Source organism: Diachasmimorpha longicaudata, chromosome 19 (assembly GCF_034640455.1).
Source record: "Diachasmimorpha longicaudata isolate KC_UGA_2023 chromosome 19, iyDiaLong2, whole genome shotgun sequence".
Taxonomy (NCBI): Eukaryota; Metazoa; Arthropoda; class Insecta; order Hymenoptera; family Braconidae; genus Diachasmimorpha; species Diachasmimorpha longicaudata.
The window spans coordinates 2,746,588-2,769,408 of record NC_087243.1 but is presented as its reverse complement, the minus strand read 5'-3'; the positions used below and the strand labels follow the sequence as shown (position 1 = coordinate 2,769,408).

Below are 22,821 nucleotides of genomic sequence, written 5' to 3'. Positions count from 1 at the left end.
AACGAAATTAATGACACGAAATAGAGGTCAGGGAGGTATTGACGTGGGGGAAACACTGAGATCGTTGGGTTTTTGCATAATTTTTTTTATTGAAAAATGGAGGATGTGGATGGTGGATAAATAATATTAGAGACGTATTTTTTTTATTTATAAAAATATGGGGAAGTCGATCGATTGGAAAACCTTTTTTTTGCTTTTTTCGTCACCTGAAGTCGATGGTTTTGTTGTTATTTTATTTAATAAAAAAATACGAATGTAATATTTTTTATTCGAGGTTGATCTTCTGGTTTGAACAATTGTGCAAAATCCCAATCGAGTTGTGTAGCAAATTTGAGAATTTATTGAAATATAAAATAAAATCAAAGTTTCTGATTTTTCAAATAAGAAATTCTGGTCGAATGACTTTTCTACTCCATTTTTTTTCATTTTAAGACTTTTGTATATGTTAAATAACAATTGTAAATTATTCCACATCAAATTCGAAGTCTTTACCTTCTACAAAAATTAAAAAATAAAGAGTTATCCACTTTTTAGTTTTAGTTTAGTTAAAATTGGAAAAATTATGGGATAAAATATTTCAAAAAATTCCCAAATTTGTTTTTCCTCAAAAAACGAGTGGCTGGTCCCTTAGGAGAGATAGAGAATTCAATAGATCAGACATTAGGCCCCAATCACGATCTACACACCCCAAAAATATTAAAAAAACAGAGTGAAAAACGGAGTGAAACAACATAAAGAAAAAAAAACACCCCTGAAATTCATAACAGATACGTTAAAAAACGAGTTCCACAGTCTAATCAAACGCTGATCGAAACGGAGTAATTAAAACTTCACCCATTCGTTATTTCAAGGTCAACGCGTATTGAAATAGTGCTCTCGAACCGGTGTATTTCATTTTTATTCGTCGATTGTTATTTTTCTGATATTTTTTTTTTTGTTGTTGGTTTTACTCATTGCCTCTGTTGTCTCTTTTTCTCTGGCTTCGCTTTGTCACTCGTTAGTGCAAATAAATAATAAAAAAAAAGGGTGGATAGAGGCACATGCCACGTGGTACAGGCCAACGAATCAATCAGAAATTATTTGAATGTAACGAGAAGTGAATTAATTGAATTGATAAAGATATTGAAGGGTTTTATGCTGATGAGAATTCGCGAGGTGATAACACGTGAAAAAATCGACGAAATATCGATTAAATATCGATTATGAGATAGTTATACCCTTCGATCTTTGTTACTTGAATGTTATTAATTATTTAATTCGTAAAAATGGAGAAAATAACCTCGGAAATTACCTCGAAGGGCGAATGATAGAAAATGAATTGTAATCGCGGGGCAAAATGATTTTTAGGGAATAATTAATCTTCTGGTAATTAATTTGATTAATGTCCGGGTGATTTCACAGATGTGACAAGAGCACACGCCCCTCTCCACTCGTATTTAATGATATTTTGGTATTGTAACGGTAATTAAATGCGGTGGAAATCCTCGAGGCTCGATTATTTTGAATAAAATACGTCGCGACGAATATCTGACGATAAAAATGTCTCTCCGTTACACGAAATTCGTTGCAAATTCAACATTTCGGGATTGAAAAGTTCTATTATCATTTTCATGATTTAACTGGAATTTATTGAGAGATTAGCAGTGTTGGAAAATTATTTGTAAACAATCGAGTGAAAATTAGAAATTAAATAATTAATTTAATTAGAATTGTTGGGGCATTGGCATAGGATTGAGACACCTATTGTTATGATTTCATAATTAATTAAAGGTCAATTAAAATAATTGATGGTAAATAATATAATTAAAAAAATATTTCTGAAATTTCAAGTGATTTCTTCATTTTTTTGGGATTTTTACATTAAAAAATTACATAAAATTCGATTTTTCATTCTCAAAATTGTTAATTAATCGAAAATTCAACTCAGTATAATTTTAAAAACAATAAAAACCCCCCACCAACAATTTAATATCAAATTAATTTTAAATTTCCATCAATAGCCCTTTAATTATCTCTTTAAACCCAAATTTTTAATTTTCCAACACTGCAAATAATCTCCTGAATTTCCTTAACAAATAATCAATCTATAAATTATCCACCCACTGACATTAAATAATTTATAATTTATCAATCACTCACGTAATTCCACAGCACATTAATTCAATAAATATATCACCCGCCTCGTTATTCACTCTTCAACAATTAAGTGATTTAAAAATTTATACCACAAGTACTCAATAATCATTAGCATATTCGCACAAATCGAGCGTCAGTTTGACAACAACAATATTATTTTCTAATATTTATTGCATTTGCCATGAAATATGTATTCCTCTATAATTTTCACGTCATCGTTAATCATGTCATTGCTGCTGTTGCCAATAAAAAAACCCCCTCACCACCCCTACCACCCATCCTACCCCATCATGGAATACATCAACCCTCTGTGTCCCTCTGTGTAGTGAATCCTAGTGATTTCCTAGTGATCTCTTTGATGAAGAACAAAACGTTATTAAGAGATTTTTTTAAAAAAATTAAATAAAATTCATGAGAAGGTAATTTGTTATTTTGGGCCTTGCGAACACGTTTCGAATGGGTTTGCAGATTCCCCTTTATCAACAGCCGGAGAGGCACTACGAGAGAAGGGCTACACCGCCCCAACCAGACAGAACGAGCAAGGTGTGCCTGCCTAGTAACCCTGATTACCAAGGCCAAATGCCCTTATTATTCTTGATTAAACAGTTCGTTAATTGTTAAAAAAAAGAACATTAATGTTTTCTACGTCTGATTAACGCATAGATTGTGTAATATATATTTTTTTCGTTATTATTAACAAGTTTTTCGTCGAATTAACTAACATTTTTTAGTCTCTTCTGTTGTCTTCGCAGTTTGTTAAGAAATTTTTTTTATTTTATTGATTGACGATACGTGAAAAGTTATGAGTTTTTTTTAAACATTAGAGGAGTTGGTTTTACAATTAGTCGGTGTGATGTCGGATTTTTGCATTGAAAGGTTTTCAGAGATTGAAAATTCGTTAATTAATGAGTTTGGGGGTTTGAAATTGGAAAAATTCAGGTTTTTCAGGGAGAAATTGTTCATAAATTGTTATTAAATTATTAAATTGAAAAGGATATATCGAATAACAATATTTCCTCTTTAAAATTCCAAAATACTTCAATTTTTATACAAAAATTAGTCCTTTAAACTTCACAATTTAATTTTAAAAAACTCCAATTAGCGAATTTTCTTGAATCTCTGCGTTTTAATTTGTTGTTCGTCAGTTTACATTAGCGTTACCAATAATTTTATAGTTTAAATTACTCAGTCTCGCGTCGTGTCGTATTTTTACCCGCTTCACCCCCCCAAATTATAATTTCCCTAATTTTCCCCAACTTAATTTGCAAATTATTATGATTTAATTAACGAATAAATCGGATGATTGTTCTCGTAGTCGAGTCGTACCGCTCATTCCAGAGCACCAAAAATCAATATTCCAACGATAACATTATCATTACCCATGAAAATATTTATTATTACCATAAACAATCGATAAATTAACTCTGTAACGTGTGGTACGATGAGTTATGTACCTGAAAATTATTTGTTATGACATGTGTCATGTTCAACGAAGGTCTTGTTGGAAAGTTAACGAATGTAGGATTTTTCAGATTAACATACCATAGATTCTGTCAGGTATTCTCGCATCGAGCCTTCCCTCATTCATTAAATTACCCATAAATACGTGTGTATGTGTATGTGTGTGTGTGACAAGTGAAATAAATTAATTATTCACGAAAGCTCGATGGCTGAATAACTAGATAAACAATTAATAAAAACACCAGTTGGTGGCGTGATAGGTCTGCCTGTTCGGTGTTACTAGGATTTTACAACAAAAACGATAATTTATTTATTGACAAGATGTTTGACACTTAGATATTGCTCTCGTGATTTATTGTTATTATTTATTGTCCCCGAAAATTGTCTTGTGAATGAGTGTAATTATGTAAATATAAGTTTTATGGTGTAAGACCGTCAATAACTGGTCATGAAAGCCCATCGAGGTGGTCATTCCTGGAGGTTATTAGGGCACAATATCAGTCACGTGATTCCCTGCTTGTTGCCTCGTGTCATATGCTGCTTGATAATTGTTTATCATCCACAAAAACGATAATTAATAATTTTTTTAAATTTATTTTCTTCGTCATTGTGGTAGCAAACGTTATGCACATGATCATAAATTGCCTGTTTTGCCCCTGTCCCTCATTATGTTTTGTCGGGGTTGTTCATGGGGGGTTTAGGGAGGGGGTGGGGTCTGTAGACAAGTGGTGGAGGATTTTTTTCAACCCCCCTCAGATTAATGATCTGAGTTATTTTGGAAATTTTTTCATTATTTTCGTTGGGGGTGGTTTGTTATTCGGGTTATTATCTCGATAATGGGGGGGTTTAGGAGAAAATGTCAAGAGACCTTTTTTATTGGACATTCAGTTATCTATAAAAAAGGTCCTATAACATTTTCTTGTGGAGGTACTCATTAACGAGATAAATAATGATTTTGATGTTGTTGTTTAATGGGATTTCATGACACGTTTCAGTTTCTTGATTTTGTTTATGTTTTTAATTAAATAACTTTAGAATAAATTCACCACTTTGCTATTGACTTTAGTCATCGCAATGACAACACAAACTACTGCCAATTATTCTTGAAAATTAAATAACCAAACGTCGGTTTAACTCACGCTATCGCGTTTTGCAATTCTATCTTTAGTTATTGTTGATAAATATTTATATTATCGATCATGTACTGGCTCTCGATAGGGCATCAAAACATACATTAAACCACTTCAACGGGGTACGAATAAATAAATTTAATTGTTGCCTTTTCTCCTCGGCAAATGAGAATGGCACAAGTGCAAGGAGTAATTAACATTCTAATTATGAGTTTACGCTCCTTTGCTCTTTCATTATTCAAACGAGAGAGCCAGAAACAATAACCTCTTTACACGTTTCTCCCACTCGATTTTATTACGCCTGAGAGGACACGAGAGTGTGAGGGTTTCCCTTCGAAGGGAAAACAGATTAAATTTTATATTAAAAAAAAAATACTCGGAATAATTTTTCGGAGCTAAACAGACGTTAAAAAATAATTTTTAATTAAAAATAAAGAGAAAAACTATTTTGTTTAACTATATTTGTGGAAAAATAAGTTGAAATTGAAATTGTTTAAGGGAAATAATTTTTTTTTTAGCTGAGAGACGACAAAGTGACAAAATGGGTTTTTTTTTCGGAATTTTACGAGTTAATTTTAATGTAATAATTTCTATTATTTATTAATTAAAAATCGTGGATTAATTTTTTTTAAGTAAACATAAGATGGAAACATTTCTTTATCATGAGGGGACCTTGAAGAAATAATTCGTTGTACCCCAATTGCTTTCAAGACACAAAAGAAACACTTGACATTTTGTGAATTAAACCTGAGGAAAATAATAGGTCAAAATAGATTGTTTATATTATTTTTTCAATTCATGATCACTTCAATTATTTAATGCCCTCAATACGAGATGAATGAAGCAATGCCTTAAGAATATTCAAGTGCCCATTAAATATTTAAATTCTATTTTAAGAATAGGCATTTAAATTTTAACAGCGAACATACGATTGTTGTACTTTAATTTATCTTCCACTCATATAAATAATAAAAATAGTTCTGGTAATGACTAATTTCTTCGAAGGAGAATTAATAGCTTTGGACTCGATATTTTTTAATTACAGAGTCATGTGTTCATGAGTCATTACGTTATTATTTTATTTCAATTAAAAATTCACTGTAAATTATCAAAAATTTATTGATTTATTGTTGATGTGCAAGTTGACCTGTACTATAACACAATAATTATCATTTTTACATTATAATTAACATCTAAATACTCTCAATTCCTCACATTATCGACTCTGTAATCAATGTCAATCATAAAACATTAATTTTATTTAAATTACCCCATCATTTTGGCTTTTTCTAATTTTAATTTACGAGATGAACTTGTAAAACGTAACATTAGATTTTTTCCATGTCATTAAACATTTAAAATACCTCAACAACAATCGATTTACACTAAAATCTAAAAAAACACTTTTTTTAATGAACATTTAATCAATAAAACACTGATAACAACCAAAAAATTGGACGAAATTCCACTTTGCTAATTAAATTTTACACTTCATCTCCTAATTAGAAACCTCCTCATTAAATATTATTATTACTTCGGGCTTAACGCATTTTAATTTGACACTGAAAGTGAAGAATTTGGTGCTTGCGCTTGAGCGCTTTAAAATTCTGACGCTCGTCATTAATTAATTCGAACGATTCCATTCACCACATCGATACATCGATAATTAGCTTAACCAGTGATTCATCAAAATCAATTTCATAAATTAAATAATCAATTTAAATTGTAAATTAATCCCTAACCACCAGCGAATGGTCAACTTGTACAATTGTCACAAATGAACCACAGGGTAAACTCATCACGTGATCGTAATTGACAATTCGTCATGAGGACGTGTTGGCTGTTGTAACTTCACAAATAAATAAACAAACAAATAATCATAACCTCCACTTTGTCAATGAATTCTTTGAACACCAGAGGACAAAAAAAAAATCGATAAATATTCAGAGCATTCGAACAATCAGGATAAATTATTCATAAAAATAATTCATCATGAGTTAGAACATTAGATTGTTGATTATTAACAAATGAAAGTCAACTAATATCGCAAATTTTACCAGTGGAATTACGGAAAATTGTTCCAGGTTCGTTCCTGCGATTTTACATTCCAATTTACCCTCCCCCACGCGATTTTCATTGAAAAAAAAATTATTAACAATTTTGCTAAGTCCACTGAACACCCCCCAATGCTTTAAACTAATTAAACAACAAATACGCTGATAAACATTAACTAACAAAGCTTTGCCAATCAATTTTTCAAGTGTCAGAGGCCAAAAACCCAAATTAATTCGTAAAATATTCAAAATATTTGCGAAATTATCATAAATTATTTATTAAAAAATTATTTTGACTGAACAAAATATTGAAAATTGCCAAATTTCACGAGTTCCACTAGTGGAATTATCGAATAAGTTTCCAGGCTCGTTTCTGCAGTTCTATTTTCCCCTCTAAATTTCCCAATTTCTGTACTAAAATTAATTCCACCTCGTCCTCCCCCTTTCCACCCCTTCACTCGCAAAAAAAAACTAATTAACATGCTTTAAAAATTCCTCAACCCCCTGACGACTGTCCCCACCCTAAAATGGAAGAAAAAAAAAATTCCGTTTCTCCCAAAAATATCTCTGACTCCTTCTCTCTCTTTACTATGTCTTGCTATGTCCCGGCTTTTCTTTTGTTTCTAGATATTGCAGAACCTACAAAAAAAGCGCACTGAGCGGAGGGGGCGCCTAAGCTCTGACAATATGAATAAAAAGAAGTCCGGTTTCAGCAAAAGCGACCTTATTTTTAAGGTAACCCGCCCTCACCGAGGACAAGCGCAAAAGCTCACTCTCCTCCGCTGTTTAAAGAACCGAGAAATTATATTTTTTTTTTTTGCAATTCCAACAGCTGTTGCTGACGAATTTCGTCCCGATTGCGTGGAAAACCCGATGGAACGGAATTATATCCCACCAGGATATCCCCCCGATGAAATACCGAATGTCCCCGAGTCACAAATAATTTTTTAAACTTTTATTTATCGGATATTGTTTTGTATTTAAATTCTGGGCTTTAGGGGATGAACTAATTCGCTGATTTTCGCGTGGAAAAATGTCAAAGGGACTGAGGAAGGGAGAGGACCTGTCTCCTCCCTAATTTCCAAACGAATAAATTATTTAAACTTATTAAAAAAAATATAATTTTGCAAAAAAAGAAAAAAAATTCGTTTAAATTCCAGAAATTTTCTTTAAGACAAATTTGGATAATTTTACTCTTTTGACCACTTTATAATTTTTTTTTTGATTTGAAAAAAATTGAGAGTCGACTGACATAACCCACGATGGGGTAAAACGGGTGGTGATATTTTAAAGAATATTTTTACCGCGTCCATCGGAGTTTTTTTAACGATATTGGGACGGATTAATTAATAGTGGAGGGAGGAGCTGCACGCTGATTGGATCGTTGGTTTATACTTACAAAACGTTCGCTTAATTATTACTTCCACCGCATCTGTTTATTTGAAAAATGATTTTAATTTATTTGGTATTAACGTTGTACCCGCAGCGATAGGCTACATTGTGCTTAAGATTAATTATGCGAAAGAACTCAGGTGATATCGTTTATTCACCAGGTTCTTTTACACATCCGCCTAGCGATGGAAAGTATTTAGAGTTCATCACATCGATCCCGTACCATAGATTTAGCCCTTTCGATATTTTTCATTTGATCTTTCGATATTTTCGCATTTCGAGTGAATTCGCAGGAGAAAAATATTTAATTTTGAGGGAAAATTCCCCAGATTTTCAATAATTTATCAACAATTGTGAGGGATGAATTTTTGAAAATAAGGGAATCACCTGAAGTTCGCAATTAAATTTTTTTTCTGATTGAAAATTTCGATGGTTTTGAATTTATGGGGAAAATGTAGAGAATTGAATTTTCAAAGTTTTTAATTAATCGCTCGGTCGCTAAGGAAATCGGTTTTAAAGGTTTTTTTTAAAGACGTTTTCGCGGAATAAAATTTTTGTTTTTATGGAGATATGTAAACGTTAGTTCTGCAATTGTTTAACGGAATATTTAGTTAACAAAAAGTCGATTTTTCGATTTTTTTTTCCGAAGTTTTCGAATGTCTGAAGCGCATGTGATTTTACCGAACGTCATTTTCTTGGTAATTTCATCCCTTTCACGAATATAAATAAATAATTCGTGAGTACCGCGAATAATTTATGGACTTTATAAATTAACAAATGTCATGCATGATTGTGTATTTGTGACTCACCATTATCGCCATTTAAATAATCCTCTGAGATCTGCAAACAAAAAAACAAAAAACATTAGCATGTGCTCATAATTTCTAGCTTCACCCCCGAAAAGGGGGTTGGCGTAACCAAGGGGAGAGTAGTGAAGTGGCAAAATGGAACGCCATCAACCCTCAACAATCCAAAATTTCAAATAAAAAAAAACTCTTCAATTTCCTCGTTCCAATTTTAATTAATTAATAATTAAAATTATTCCATTTTGCCCCATTTCCACGACTCTCCCTCAGCAGTGGCTTAAAATTCCGCGCCCTCAATCATTATAAACACTCAAAAAATCCGGAAATCCCTTCTATTTCCGGATGATCAATAAAATTTTAATAAATTCAATTCAACGCGTCTCAAATTCCCCAATAAATTTAAACAATCCTCGAAATTTTTTAAATAAAAATCCCCCATTGTCTCTTCAAACAACTGAAGCTTTAAAAATCGACTTACCCCCCCCATATCCCTCCCTCCCCCTCCCCATAAAATTCTTTCAGCAAAAAAAAAAATTAATCGCCTGAAAGTACCGACACCGACGAGCGATAAATAAATAATAAGACTTTTAATCGCTAGACGGTGTGAAAAAATTACAATTCGACGCAGCGCACGTAATTTGGGCGTCCCTTCTCTGTCGCTTGGCCCTTAATTAATAATCTATCAATTACCTCCCCCCCCATAATTAAATATTAATTAAAAAACTTCCCCCGAATTGTTGAGCACCAGCGTAGATGATGCGTTAGAACAACCGACGGATTGTTTAATTAAGTATTTTAAAAAAATAATAATTCGACAATTGTGTAATGCAGTTGAATTGTTTGTCAACACGTTGATTTAATATGTGTTGTAAATCCTTCGTATGCATATCCTGCACGAGCTTGTGTTACTGCGCATGAATTATCGAAGGGCGAAAAAGCATTGGGCGATTAATCTCTTGTACTGCATAATTATGTTGGGGTAAAATCACACCCTGAGCTTATAAATCAGTGCTTTATCACACGCTTGAATGATGGAGGAGCTTTACCAATATTTTAATTAATTTTAATTAATTTTTTAATTAATTTATTTGACGATTTATCGTTTATCTTCGATTTTTCATTGATTTTTTGATTCGTTAATTTTTTGTTCAGTCACAATTTGTTTAATTGTTGTACGATTATTTTTAAATAATTGACGATATCTCGCTGACTCGACTATCGATAAGTTACTGTAGATCAATTGTGTCGATATGTTAATTAACGAGGATCAATAGCTAGTTATCATCGTGATTATATGATAAATTCATTCAGTCATTTGTGTCCTCAGGTGTACATTTTGTTATCAATAGTTAGTTAAGATTGTTTTTGTTAATCATTAGATTGTTTAACATTAATTGTTGAGTTTGTGTGGACTAATGGGTTGGATTTTGATAGATATTGGGAATTGGTAGAGAAATGGCAGAACGTGATGATTCAAATATTTAAAAATCAATTCGATTAATTAAAAAAATAATCATTTAATCTAATAAATTCATTATTTCGTTGGATAATAAATTATTCCAATAGAAAATACTTTGAAAATTAATTAAATTATACCCTTTTGGAAGGTATCAAAGTATTTATCATTAAAAATTGAAATATTACAAAATATAAAATTCTAGAATTAAAAAAATAAGAAAAAAACAAAGAAATATTTCATTAAAAAACAAAATTCTTTGAAAAAATCACGTTTCATCCCCTTCTGTACTGAATTCCCCCCGAAAAAATCATTAAATCATCAATAATTCATCATATGCACGTCAAACCCCTCGAAATACTCGAAAAAAGTCCCAATTTTCAGGTCTTGACTTGTTGGACGTCATTTTCAATGACAAAGGACTCCCTCTGACGTTTTGAGGGCAAATATTGTCCACTAACAATCGAGTTAAATGGGTTTGTCCTACACAATGCGTAACGTTCACTCCCCCCATCTACCACCCACCAACCCCAACCCCTAGAAAATGGGGTGAGGGTTTCGCTGAATTGCTCATACCCTGTGTGCATATCCTCCTGTATGCGCGTGACCAAATTATGACCCTCGGTTTCGAGATCACAACTCAGTTGTAATTGAATGACGCATCCAGGTGAATTAATACATTGAAGCACTGAACATCATCAAATGATACCCCCCATCCAACGGAATTTATCAATTATCAGCGAATAAATTACCTGATATCATTAATCAAAGGAAATATCAACCGATGAAAACAATATTTTAATAGAATAATTTTATATTTATTTGTTATTACGTTATGTTGAGGGTTATTTCACTTCTGTGAATTTAATTAACGAGAATTTATTGATTACAATTTGTTTATTTAGTGGAAGAATTATTGAGTTGATGAGATTAATAAGTTTTTTAATTTGGTTTTTAGTTCAATTTGATTTTTAGTTTATTTTGAAGGCTTTGGGCGGTTGACCCCGAGTACCGCGATGCATCCCTTAGTTAGGGGGTGAAATAAATTGAATTTTAATGTTTAAAAATGATAACTGGGAAGCAATAAACATTTGGATAAATTTAGAGATAAAAATAGTGAAATTCTTTTGGATTTTTTGATGATTTCGATTGATTTTCGATTAAAAATTGTGATCTGCGAGTTTTTTACCCCAAATTATTATATTTTGTTTATAATCAGCACATGTGATCTTTCAAAATTCTCTAAAAGGACTTCCCAAAACCAGAAGTAATTTCTTTATAAAAAATCATTCGAAGAAAATTTTATATCGAAAACCTTCAAAGAATTCTTTAAAAAAAAAGAAAAAAATAAATTCTCCCTAAAACACTGCCTTAAAAAATACCCCTGGCTCACAAAAAGCTTTTCCCCACCCCCTTAAAACTTAAAAAAAAAGAAAATATCCCAAAAATCTATTTTCCCACACGGAAATCTAAAAAAAATAGAAAAAAAATCGTTCAATTCCATTGAAAGACGATTTTTTATTAAAAATAAAAAATATTGAAGAATTTGATTTTATCCAATTGAATGATAATACATAACAGGATATACGCAAAGGAAAAAGCTGCACCGGCGCACAAAGGATCGCCCCCGCATTTCAGAATTTCATAACCGCCCATTGCCAAGAGATTGATTTTTCGTACCCACTGCTTGAAAGCACACAATGTAGTTATATATCTCTATACATGACGTTATACCTGAGTTTAAATTCCCTGATCCACTCCCTCCCCCTTGATCCACCCATCGTCCTAACGCCCCTGCAGTCCTTTTCGTCCTGCTCCACTTAATAATTTTTTAAATTTATTTTCTCGGTGGATTGACATAGAAGTTGTCAGAATAGGCAGCATGATTGTTCTATTATTTGGACATCATTGTTAAATAAATAATCAGAGAGTCTCTGATGGTGGGGTTAATTAGATGTATTCAGAGCTGGGTCAATGAATTATTATTCCATCAAAATAAATTTTTATTCACCAAATTCGATGAGTATTTTTCCATTTTTTATGGAGTTAATATTTGTCAATTAGTTATAAATCCATAAACGCATGATAAACAATCACATTATCAAGGTTATCATAATTACTTCTACTTTTTCATCATCGAAATATGAAATATATCATTAAATTTCATTGTCCAGAGTAGAATAAAATAAAATATGAATTTAAATAGACGATTTCATCATAAATTTAAATGAAATTAAATAGTTAGACTTCATTAAATATTAAACTAAACTTTATATTTATAATTGCTATATTAAATTGTATATCTCCATATCACCCAGCTCTGCTCCATGTTGCTTGATGTGTTTCAACGATTTTAATATTTATTTTGCGATACCCATTATCCCATCACCGTTGATATGTGACGTTTGAGTGTAATTAGTTGAGATGTAGACGATGTTGGGCCGCACGGCCCAACTGTCATCGATAATTAATCTATTAAATTGTTATTTTTAAATGTTGACATTTATTTTGCGTAATTACCCTCGCTTATTTGCTGTACACAATTCGCCAATATGACGCTTTCGACGACCCCAAAATATTAGGGGGTGAATTAAAATTTTCTGTGAAAAATTATCAGAGTTTAGCATCCGGTGTTTAATTAAAAAAAAATAAATAAATTACCGGAGTTTATGGTAATTATGGGGGAGTAATGGTTAATATTGTTGTTGGCAGTTCCTGAATATGGCGTCGGTGTTCATGAGAATATTCAATCTTATCTGCATGATGCTGCTCATTGGACATTGGAGTGGTTGTCTGCAGTTTTTGGTACCAATGCTGCAAGGATTTCCTAGTAATTCCTGGGTTGCTATCAACGAATTGCAGGTATATTGTTTATTATCGATAATAAACATTCTTTCGACTTAAATTTATCGAGGAGACTCCATCATTATTATAAATATATGTAATTTACTGTTAAATTCAACATTCAAAAGGTTCAAAAAATTTTTCTGCTGTTCTTTCAACTTTAAAAAATCATTTAAAAATTATTATTGCATATAATAATTTATATATGCTAACAAATTAATTGAAAGAACCTTCTCTGATATTTTTACTCTCACTCAATAATTTTTTTAATCGACAACTGAACAAATAAAACTGCAATTTATTAAAAAAAATGGAATAACATCAGATAAGTGATGAATTTAATTAACAAAATTATATTTTCATCTCAAATTAAGGACGAAGACACCTGGAGATTATTTCCAAGTCAATCTCCTGAATAATCAATTAAATAATTAATATTTTTCCCCCTCGATGATCTCCCAGACTTTAATTTTCCAAATAATTTTCAAATATTCACAGGAAGCATTTTGGCTTGAGCAATATTCGTGGGCCCTTTTCAAGGCCATGTCACACATGCTGTGCATCGGTTACGGAAGATTTCCACCCCAATCACTGACCGACATGTGGTTAACAATGCTAAGTATGATAAGTGGTGCAACATGTTATGCCCTATTTCTCGGTCATGCGACAAATCTCATTCAATCCCTGGATTCATCAAGACGTCAGTATCGTGAGAAGGTTAAGCAGGTTGAGGAGTACATGGCATACAGAAAATTACCCCGTGAAATGCGTCAAAGGATCACGGAGTACTTTGAGCACAGATACCAGGGTAAATTCTTCGATGAGGAGCTCATTCTGGGTGAATTATCCGAGAAATTGAGGGAGGTAATAATGAATTTAAATCATTAAACTCGATAAAATAATAAATATCATTATTATGAGTGTTTAAAATTTTATGACATTGTTGATTAACGTGTGTTTAAATTATTTTTAGGATGTGATAAACTATAACTGTAGATCGTTGGTGGCATCTGTGCCATTTTTTGCCAACGCCGACTCAAACTTTGTTTCTGACGTCGTCACAAAGTTGCGATACGAAGTCTTCCAACCAGGTATTCATAACAAATTCAATTCACGTTTTAAAGGGGATGAGGGGATGAGGGGATGATGCAATATGGCTGAACCCATTCCACCATTATTTATCCAAAAAACTAAAAGATTAAGAATCAACATTTCCTTCTGATTTATGGAATTAATTAAATGTTTGTGAGTTGAATTTCCTGGATTGATTTTTAAATTAATTACTAAGTTAACGAAAAAAATTTAATTTGACTCCTGATGTTGTGTAAGACCCTGACAATTGTTAAACAAAGATAACCAGAAGACTTTGCTATTTATTTTTACTGTCTTCAATAAATTAAATTGTTTATGAAGACGTTAACGAGCCATCACTTCATTTAATTGATTATCAAAGAGCCCAGAACCAGAGTAAAATGAAAATTATGATTTTCACGTGGAAAATACCATGAAAATGTCATCTCTTTGAGATGAAAGACATCAAAGGTAAATTTTCCTGAAAATTCAATTGACAAACGAAAAAAAAAATTGTCATTATCCACCAGGACAGGTAAATTTTCCTAAAAATTCAATTCTCAAACGATAAAAAATTGTCATCATCCACCAGGACACCTCATACCAACATAATTTACACCCTGAACATCCCCCTTTGATCCCTCTATCTTTCCCCAGGTGACATCATCATAAAAGAGGGCACAATAGGTTCAAAAATGTATTTCATCCAAGAGGGTATCGTTGATATTGTTATGGCAAATGGTGAAGTTGCAACATCCCTATCCGATGGATCATACTTTGGTGAAATTTGTTTATTAACAAATGCAAGACGAGTGGCATCAGTAAGGGCGGAGACATATTGCAATCTTTTTAGCCTCTCGGTGGATCATTTTAACGCAGTTCTAGACCAATATCCACTAATGAGAAGAACAATGGAGAGTGTTGCCGCCGAGAGGTATAAACTTTGGTTAGGTTTGTTCTATCGAGTTGGTGTGCTAATAGATGTCGATTCACCGAACCCTCCTTTCCCGTCATAAATAAATTTATTGTCCGTTATTTGTTTAATCACAAATTTTTTTTCTTTTTTTCAATCATTCGATTTTTCTGGACATTTTTTTTTTTACGGATATTTCGAGGGTTTCAATCATTGTGCGTCGACTCTGCTTCGCTTGCGACTCGATCTATCTTTTAAGATAGTTAGATAATTAGAGGAAATCATTCAGTGTTCAATAATTTTTAAATAATAATTAAATATAAATTAATGAATTTTATTTGATTGCTCTGTTGGAAAATTGACGAGTAATTTTTTAAAATATTTCAGGGACTTCTATAAATAAAAATAAATTATTTGTTCAGTTATAAAAACCATAAAAGCCCTCACTGACTTCAGCTCTATATAAAAATTATTATAAACAAACAAATTAAGTGGAATTAATTATTTTAATTCATTTTTCCCTGAAATTTCCGAAAATAAGTTCATCACAATTTCCAACAGCGCACGTGGCAAAATTCCTGAATATCCAGCGCTAAAAAATCCAGATAATTATTAACGTTAATCTCAACTTAACAATAATGTGTTAGACACTGAATGATAAACTCCACTAGATTTTTTATAATATTAAAAGATTGATGAGCCGCTAAAATTGCTCTGCTATCTTTCTTTAATCCTCCGGGTTGACACCACCCTATTCAATAATTTCCACGATTACCACTAATTAATACAGGGTGATTAAGTACAAGAGGGAGATGACAGACATCAGATGAGTATAAAAAAAAATGTCAATCTTTAAAGCCTAAAAATTATAATTTTTTTTCAATATTTAATGTGACGCGCAAGCAATCGCCTGCTCCTCACGCTCAGCGCTAATTACACAATTGCCCGCAGTAGAGCGATTTATCAATTAATTTACATTAAAATTATCAATGTGATTTAATCATTGCCTATTAATCAATGTAGCTAACAACATGTTAAATAATATTATTAATCGTAATGTGACTGTCTCTCTCGGCCCGGTAGATTAACCGCTTTGAATGTAATCGACATATCGATTGATAAATCGACATATCGATTAATAAATCGATAGTCGATTACATTCCCTTGATCATGCATAACTACTCTGACAAATGTGTCCTTTGTTTTTATCGATCCACCGGTCCGTCATTATCGAAAACTCTCGCAGGATAAATAATAAATAATAATTATTGATAATTGAAATTTATTGATTTTTTTTTTTGTGGAAATTCATAGGACATTTTGAGGGTTAATATCATACGAGGGTTTTCACGGTCGAATGATAATCGTTGGTTGTGTCGATTGCGACATTCCCTACGCTTAATGTTAATTTTATCGCAGGTTAAACAAAATTGGAAAAAATCCGAATCTCGTTGGTAATCGAGAAGAGGATCTTGGGAGTGAATCAAAGACGATAAATGCTGTTGTTAATGCATTAGCTGAACAAGCAGCACATGCCAGTGCCAGTGAGGAATCGGTAAATTAAATAAATTAATAATTAACGTTCCCAAGATAATAAAAATCCCCCAAAATTAACAGAAAAAATTAATTTTCAAGATTTAATTCATAAAATTTGAAACAATTCATTTGATTAATTTTTTTCCACATTAACTATTGTTTAATAAAGTCAACGAAGTCACAAAAATTGTGGAAAGTCATTAAAAATATATTTTTAAATATTTTTTAATGAATTCTGGAGGTTAAACGATAAATTTATTTCTCAGAATTTCAAATTTCCCGCCAGAAATGATGTAATAATTAAAATAAAATTATTTTAATCGATTGATATACAGTCACCCTTTCAGGTACACAGTATGGAACTTCGTGCCCTACCCCCATGCACCCTACCCCGGCCAAAGTCCGAGAATAACTTTGCCAGTCAGGAATTAACGAGGGAGGGACGTAGGATCTTCCACAAGAGTGACACCTTCCACAAGGATTCGTATCAATGACGACACTCGTCCTATTAGCACGCGCAACGTTACTGAGGGAATATCAAATGCACATCCGTGATGAATTAATTAACACGTAAGCAACAAAGAAAAAAAAAATAAAAAGAAAAAATAAAGAAAACTCATTCCCAAATGCTCTCTGAAGACACCAAAAGGAATTTTCACGTGTAAAAGCCACGGACTGACGTCACTGAATTCCCAAAATAATGAAATAATAATGATAATTAAAATGTTTAATAGGACGTATGAACAATGCGCGCGCAACAAAATTAATATCGTAATAAAATGAAACAATAAACGTTGGAATTACATGACATGGATCCGAGGGCTATGTTAACTTGTTGAGAGCCCTCAGGGTCGTGAAGAGATAAATAAAAAAAAGCGATTAACATTTAAATAAAGTGCGGGAATTAATAAAAAAACGATATCTTTTTACGAGATTAACAAGAAAAAATATTAATTCGTGAAAATGAAAAAAAATAAACGCGATGTACTATAAAGAGATTCAAATATTATATAAATAATGAAAGAAAAATTAATTATTGCGATGAATTACTACCATTACCGCATCATTAGGAAGTTGAGAGATTATATTAATTGCAGGAGAAATTAAAAAAAACAATAGATTAATAGTAAAATGCTATCGACGACGTTACGCAATAAATCAGATTTTAATTATTGTAATGAAATGATAAGTTTTTTTTAATGCAGAGTCGATAATACATTTAAATTTCCCTAATTTGTTTATTTGTCATTTTCGATGGTGAGAGGAACAGGGGATAGATAATTAATTAACGTGAGTTGCGACGATTATTGTTTCAGGAATAGGAGTTACCGAAAAAAAAAAAATGTATAAAATTAATTTCTCTCATTACTTTAAATTGTTATTAACGCTCTGCTGACATGATAAATAAAATTGACCATTATTTTAAATTATTAGAGAGTGCCTAGAGAATTGATGATGCAATGAATTATAATTTTGTAGCCGAATGAAGTAAATTTATAGCTAAAAGTCAATGAAATAAATTCAAGGGATTATCGATCAATCTCCAATTAAAAAAAAATTAAACAAACGCATGAGTACCTATGCATATATGTAAATATGAATAAACAAACATGATGAGTCACTGTAGTTGTGACACGTGAACACGCAAATAAATTTAGTTATTCACGAGAATAAAATAAATAATAAATGATGAGTAAGTAAGTGAATAAATAAATGCGTAATGCACGTAAGCATTTAACACCACGAGACACATGTGAATGATAATTATTACCAGAATGAGAGATTAATTAATTAATTGAAATTATTTTTCATTTTTTGAGAATAATTGTAGCATTTAAATTCCCCCTTTCGTTGTACTCTACGAATGACCTCGTGACGTTGGCTTATTACGTTGACAATTAATATTTTAATGAATTATCGAATGATTAAAAAAAAATTTAAAACAATATACAGACATTTACTATTAATGAGAAACAAAAAAAAAAAAAAAAAATAGCTGTTGCCATTGCTATTTTCAATTATGAGTGAGATAATGACATTTATTCGATATTTAAATGATTAAATAATCTATTGTTGAATGATTATTGGAGAAAGGGGGGAGGGGGAGAGAGGAGGAGACATTTTTATTAACGATGTGACGAGTGTTATGTTGAATTAGAAAAAAAAAAAAATTTCAATAGTTAATATTTTATTCATTCTGTTCCAATGTTTACGTGATAATATTAATAGTGAGATGATAATTTTTGTAATGGAACGTGTTGAATTGAAAAAAAAAAAAAATAACGTAACGTGTCTGATTAAAAATGATTAATAGACTATTAAATTGTTGAAATAAATAATCAAAAATTGATATTGGAGTGACTCGTGAGCCAAGAGTGACTACAGTGCAATGACTTAATTCTAGCAATGACAAACAGCGATTTTGTTTATTTTTTTTTTTCTTCTCTCTCGAGTGAATAAAACCCCTTGAGCATATCAGATATATTTATACTCGATGATACAAAGCCGTTCAATCAATTGATTAAAAATAATGTTAAATGAACTGTTTGTGAGGGGAATATTGGGGGTGAGGTATTTAATCGATATGCTGCAGTCGAATATAGATCGTGAGAATCGTCATAAGCCAATTACATAACCATCAACAAGCCCTTTCTGTCATACCCTAATGGACGAGCTATTATTTTCGTTTCCGGGTTCATGAAATATCCGCTGATATTTTAATTATTGGGGGGATGAAGGGGGTAGAAATGTCCTGATGAGGGTTCACGTATTGAAAGGTGAAATATTTTAGTTGGAATGAGCCTGAACTTAATTATTTACAAACAAAATTGAGCTGATTTTCAAAGTAATTAATTAATTAATGTGTTGAACACATGTTTATCAGAGTCTTTTAAATTTAAAACACATAGGGAATTGGGGGGGGGGGAGGGGTGGGGGGTTTTTCTTTTTGAAGATTCTGTGCCTGACACAGTTTGAAAATAATTTTAAAATTAATGAGATTATAATCCTTGTCTATGACTTGGATTATACCTCACGTCTAACTCCAGTGATTTATTAATATTCACGTGACAGAACATTTGTTATCCACAAATAGTTCCATATTTCATTAACCTCCTGTGGGTGGTCATATTACCATAAAATTAATTACCAAAAATTCCAGTAAAAAATGAAAAATCCTCAATTATTCCCAAATTTCGAAAAATTAAAAAAAAAACAGTCTCCACCACTTTTGACACTATTTAATATTCTCACTGTACCATCAGCAGAATCAAAGTGTTATTGACTTGTTTATGAACATTAAATAACTGGGAAAAACGATGGTGTGTTGACACTTGTCCTTAAAAATGGAATTTCCAAAAATAAATTTAATCACAGGAACAGTTTCACATGAATGTCATCAATAAATTTCGCGAGTGTCTCCCCATACGAGAATAAAGCCCAACGGCTGTGAGCTCTCATCACCCCCATTTCTCCCCTGGTATCTTAATTTTCCATGTGCTACAGACACGAGGAAAGTAAAAAAAAAAAAAAAAACAATAAATAATCAAGCTTGGCTCGATCTCCCACGCTGACATGTTTTCTAAAATTGTAATCTCGCACGTGCCACGATACTGTCACCGTCACGTTCGCGAGTTTGTATGAATGACAGCGACAAGTGTTCCAAATTGACCCCAACCAGTAGCTTCCAATTCAATAAATATTATAAATTTTCAGTTAATCAATACCGAATATTCATGTTCCCTCGCCATAACGTATTATCGTTTATTTAGATATTCATGAGGGGATGATTAGCCCACCCAGTAAGAACTATTTTTATATTATCACCAGAAATTTAAAGAGATAAACGCGCAGTAGTGAGACTTGTAAAAAAAAAAAAAAAAAAAAACAGGACGAAGGTAAGAGTCAGTGAATTTATGAAAAATGATGTAACAATTAATATATCACCCCAGCGTCAATTTTCTACGAATAATACGTGAAAAATCGTTCAACGATTCCACGTGCTTCTCGGTCGCCAATTATAAACAGCATCGTAACCCTCGTTTTAGTGTAATAAATATTATCGTGAAAGTTACCCCTAAACAACCCCTATTTTTCTCGAATAAAATCGGTGGCGAAGAAGGAAAACGAATTTTAAATTATTTTTATAGATAATTGATTTATCAAGTTATTAATTAATGAGATAAAAAATTAAAATATTGTGGATCATACGTTATTAATTAAACATTTTTATCATTGATTATTTGCTCGTTAAATTGAAGATTTGAATTCCTAAATTATTAGAAGCTTTATATTTTTACAACGTAACAATTGTTTATAAACAAAAATATTTTCCACTGATTCATCCCCTAATATGTGAACTCAACTTATGAATTTTTTTTTTATAAACCTGACATCATTGAATAATTAAAAAAAATATTTGTTTGTAAATTATTAACAATTTTCTCCTTCGCTGCTGACCCCAGCCCCTCCAAAAATTCCAATAACCAATTTTTTGGACAAACATAACAAGTACAAATAAAAATTTCACAAAAGCCCCGTAACCCCTGCTTGGCTCTAACATTTCCAAGAAAAAATAAATAAATAAATAAACAAAAAAAATAACAAAAATTCCAAATACAAATGAAAAATGAAAACCAAAAAATTAATTCTCATCGCACATCACTTGAGATAAACTCGCCATAACGAATGCCTTAGCGAAACGTATAGTTGTAAATGGAATCTACAAATAAGCGAGTAAATGAATCTAGAACACATACACGTGAATACGTAGAGTGGTATTAGAATGAGGAAACGATTACTACGGAAAATACCCCAAAATTAATGAATAGAATAAATTAAACCGTGTGAACAAAGGGACGAGAAGTGACACTGATGTTACCAGATATTACATTGACGTATGAAGTGAGAATAACCATAGAAAATTATAATAAACTAATTAAACTGTAAACAGAGGGGGAAGAAAAATTATTAAAATATTAAGATTGTAATTACTGTAATAGAGAGAATGAAACGCGAGGAATGATGAATTTTTGAGTGACGCTAATGAGTAATCGTAAGTACTGCAATTATACTTGACATCGCCCGTCCACTTATTAGGCAGTGGGTATCAATCGATGCCTGATTTATTTAATTCATTAATCAGGAAATAATTCAGTAATGAAGGGATAAATGATAAGAAATTATTTTTATTCAATTTCACGACCAATTTTTGTTTTCATTTAAACATTCAATATTTGTCAATGTACCCTAATTTACATTAACTATTTCTAAACATCTGAAAATTATCGAATTTTTATTATAAAAATTTCGTTTCAACTGAAATTAATTATTAAAAATCTTCAGTCATTTCACCCTTTCATTATTGAATTTAAAAAAAAAATGAAAATTCCTCCATCACTCCCCATCGCTTCCGGAGATCCCCGACCCCAAACCGACGAAATATGCTATTGACGTGGCCAGAGTGAGAAAAAAAAAAATCAATAAAACCCATCAGTCAATTTATAAAAATCGCATTTACGGCTGTGGAGTTCGATCTCCTTTAAAAACGCGAAAAAAGTCATTCGGGGTTTAATAGGGTATCGTAACCAGGAGATCGATGCCAGGATATTGTTATCGGCTCGAGAAATATTGCCAACAACTCGAGATAATGTGCCCGGTGACGAATGACGATCGTCGCATATCAGATATTAAAATTTAGATATTAAAATTTTGAAAATGCGTTGGAATACCGAAGATGGTACTTCACTATCTCAAATTCAAAATCGTAATTAACATCTGTAGGGGCTTGATCGAAACCAGTGCCACAGACCATCAAAAGCACGTGTGAAATAATTAAACAAAGATGTTCCCCAGAATATTATAATAAATTAATTTACTGTCTAATTTATTTGTAAAATGGCACAGAAATCAATAGAAAGTTTCCTTGAGAGTCTATTGATTAATTTGTTTATTTAAATAATTTTTATTGATTCAATTAACAAATTATTTACGTTCACTAGTAATTTTTTGAATAAAAAAAATT

The 22,821-nt window shown here is 31.7% G+C and overlaps 1 protein-coding gene across 11 annotated transcripts in view; it reads left to right on the top strand.

The window, feature by feature from the left end:
• Ih (I[[h]] channel) overlaps positions 1 to 22,821 on the top strand; it is an 86,382-nt gene extending 63,561 nt beyond the window's left edge. The window contains exons 8-15 of one of the 11 annotated variants that reach the window (XM_064137654.1): positions 2,605 to 2,679; positions 7,409 to 7,516; positions 13,148 to 13,297; positions 13,778 to 14,143; positions 14,253 to 14,370; positions 15,008 to 15,296; positions 16,683 to 16,818; positions 17,135 to 22,821. In XM_064137654.1, the coding sequence (XP_063993724.1) occupies positions 2,605 to 2,679; positions 7,409 to 7,516; positions 13,148 to 13,297; positions 13,778 to 14,143; positions 14,253 to 14,370; positions 15,008 to 15,296; positions 16,683 to 16,818; positions 17,135 to 17,293 (1,401 nt within the window). In that variant the 3' untranslated portion in view covers positions 17,294 to 22,821. Of the gene's footprint in view, positions 1 to 2,604; positions 2,680 to 7,408; positions 7,517 to 13,147; positions 13,298 to 13,777; positions 14,144 to 14,252; positions 14,371 to 15,007; positions 15,302 to 16,682; positions 16,822 to 17,134 lie in introns of those variants that run through there. The other 10 variants (XM_064137656.1, XM_064137655.1, XM_064137657.1 and 7 more) reach the window with 10 other exon arrangements.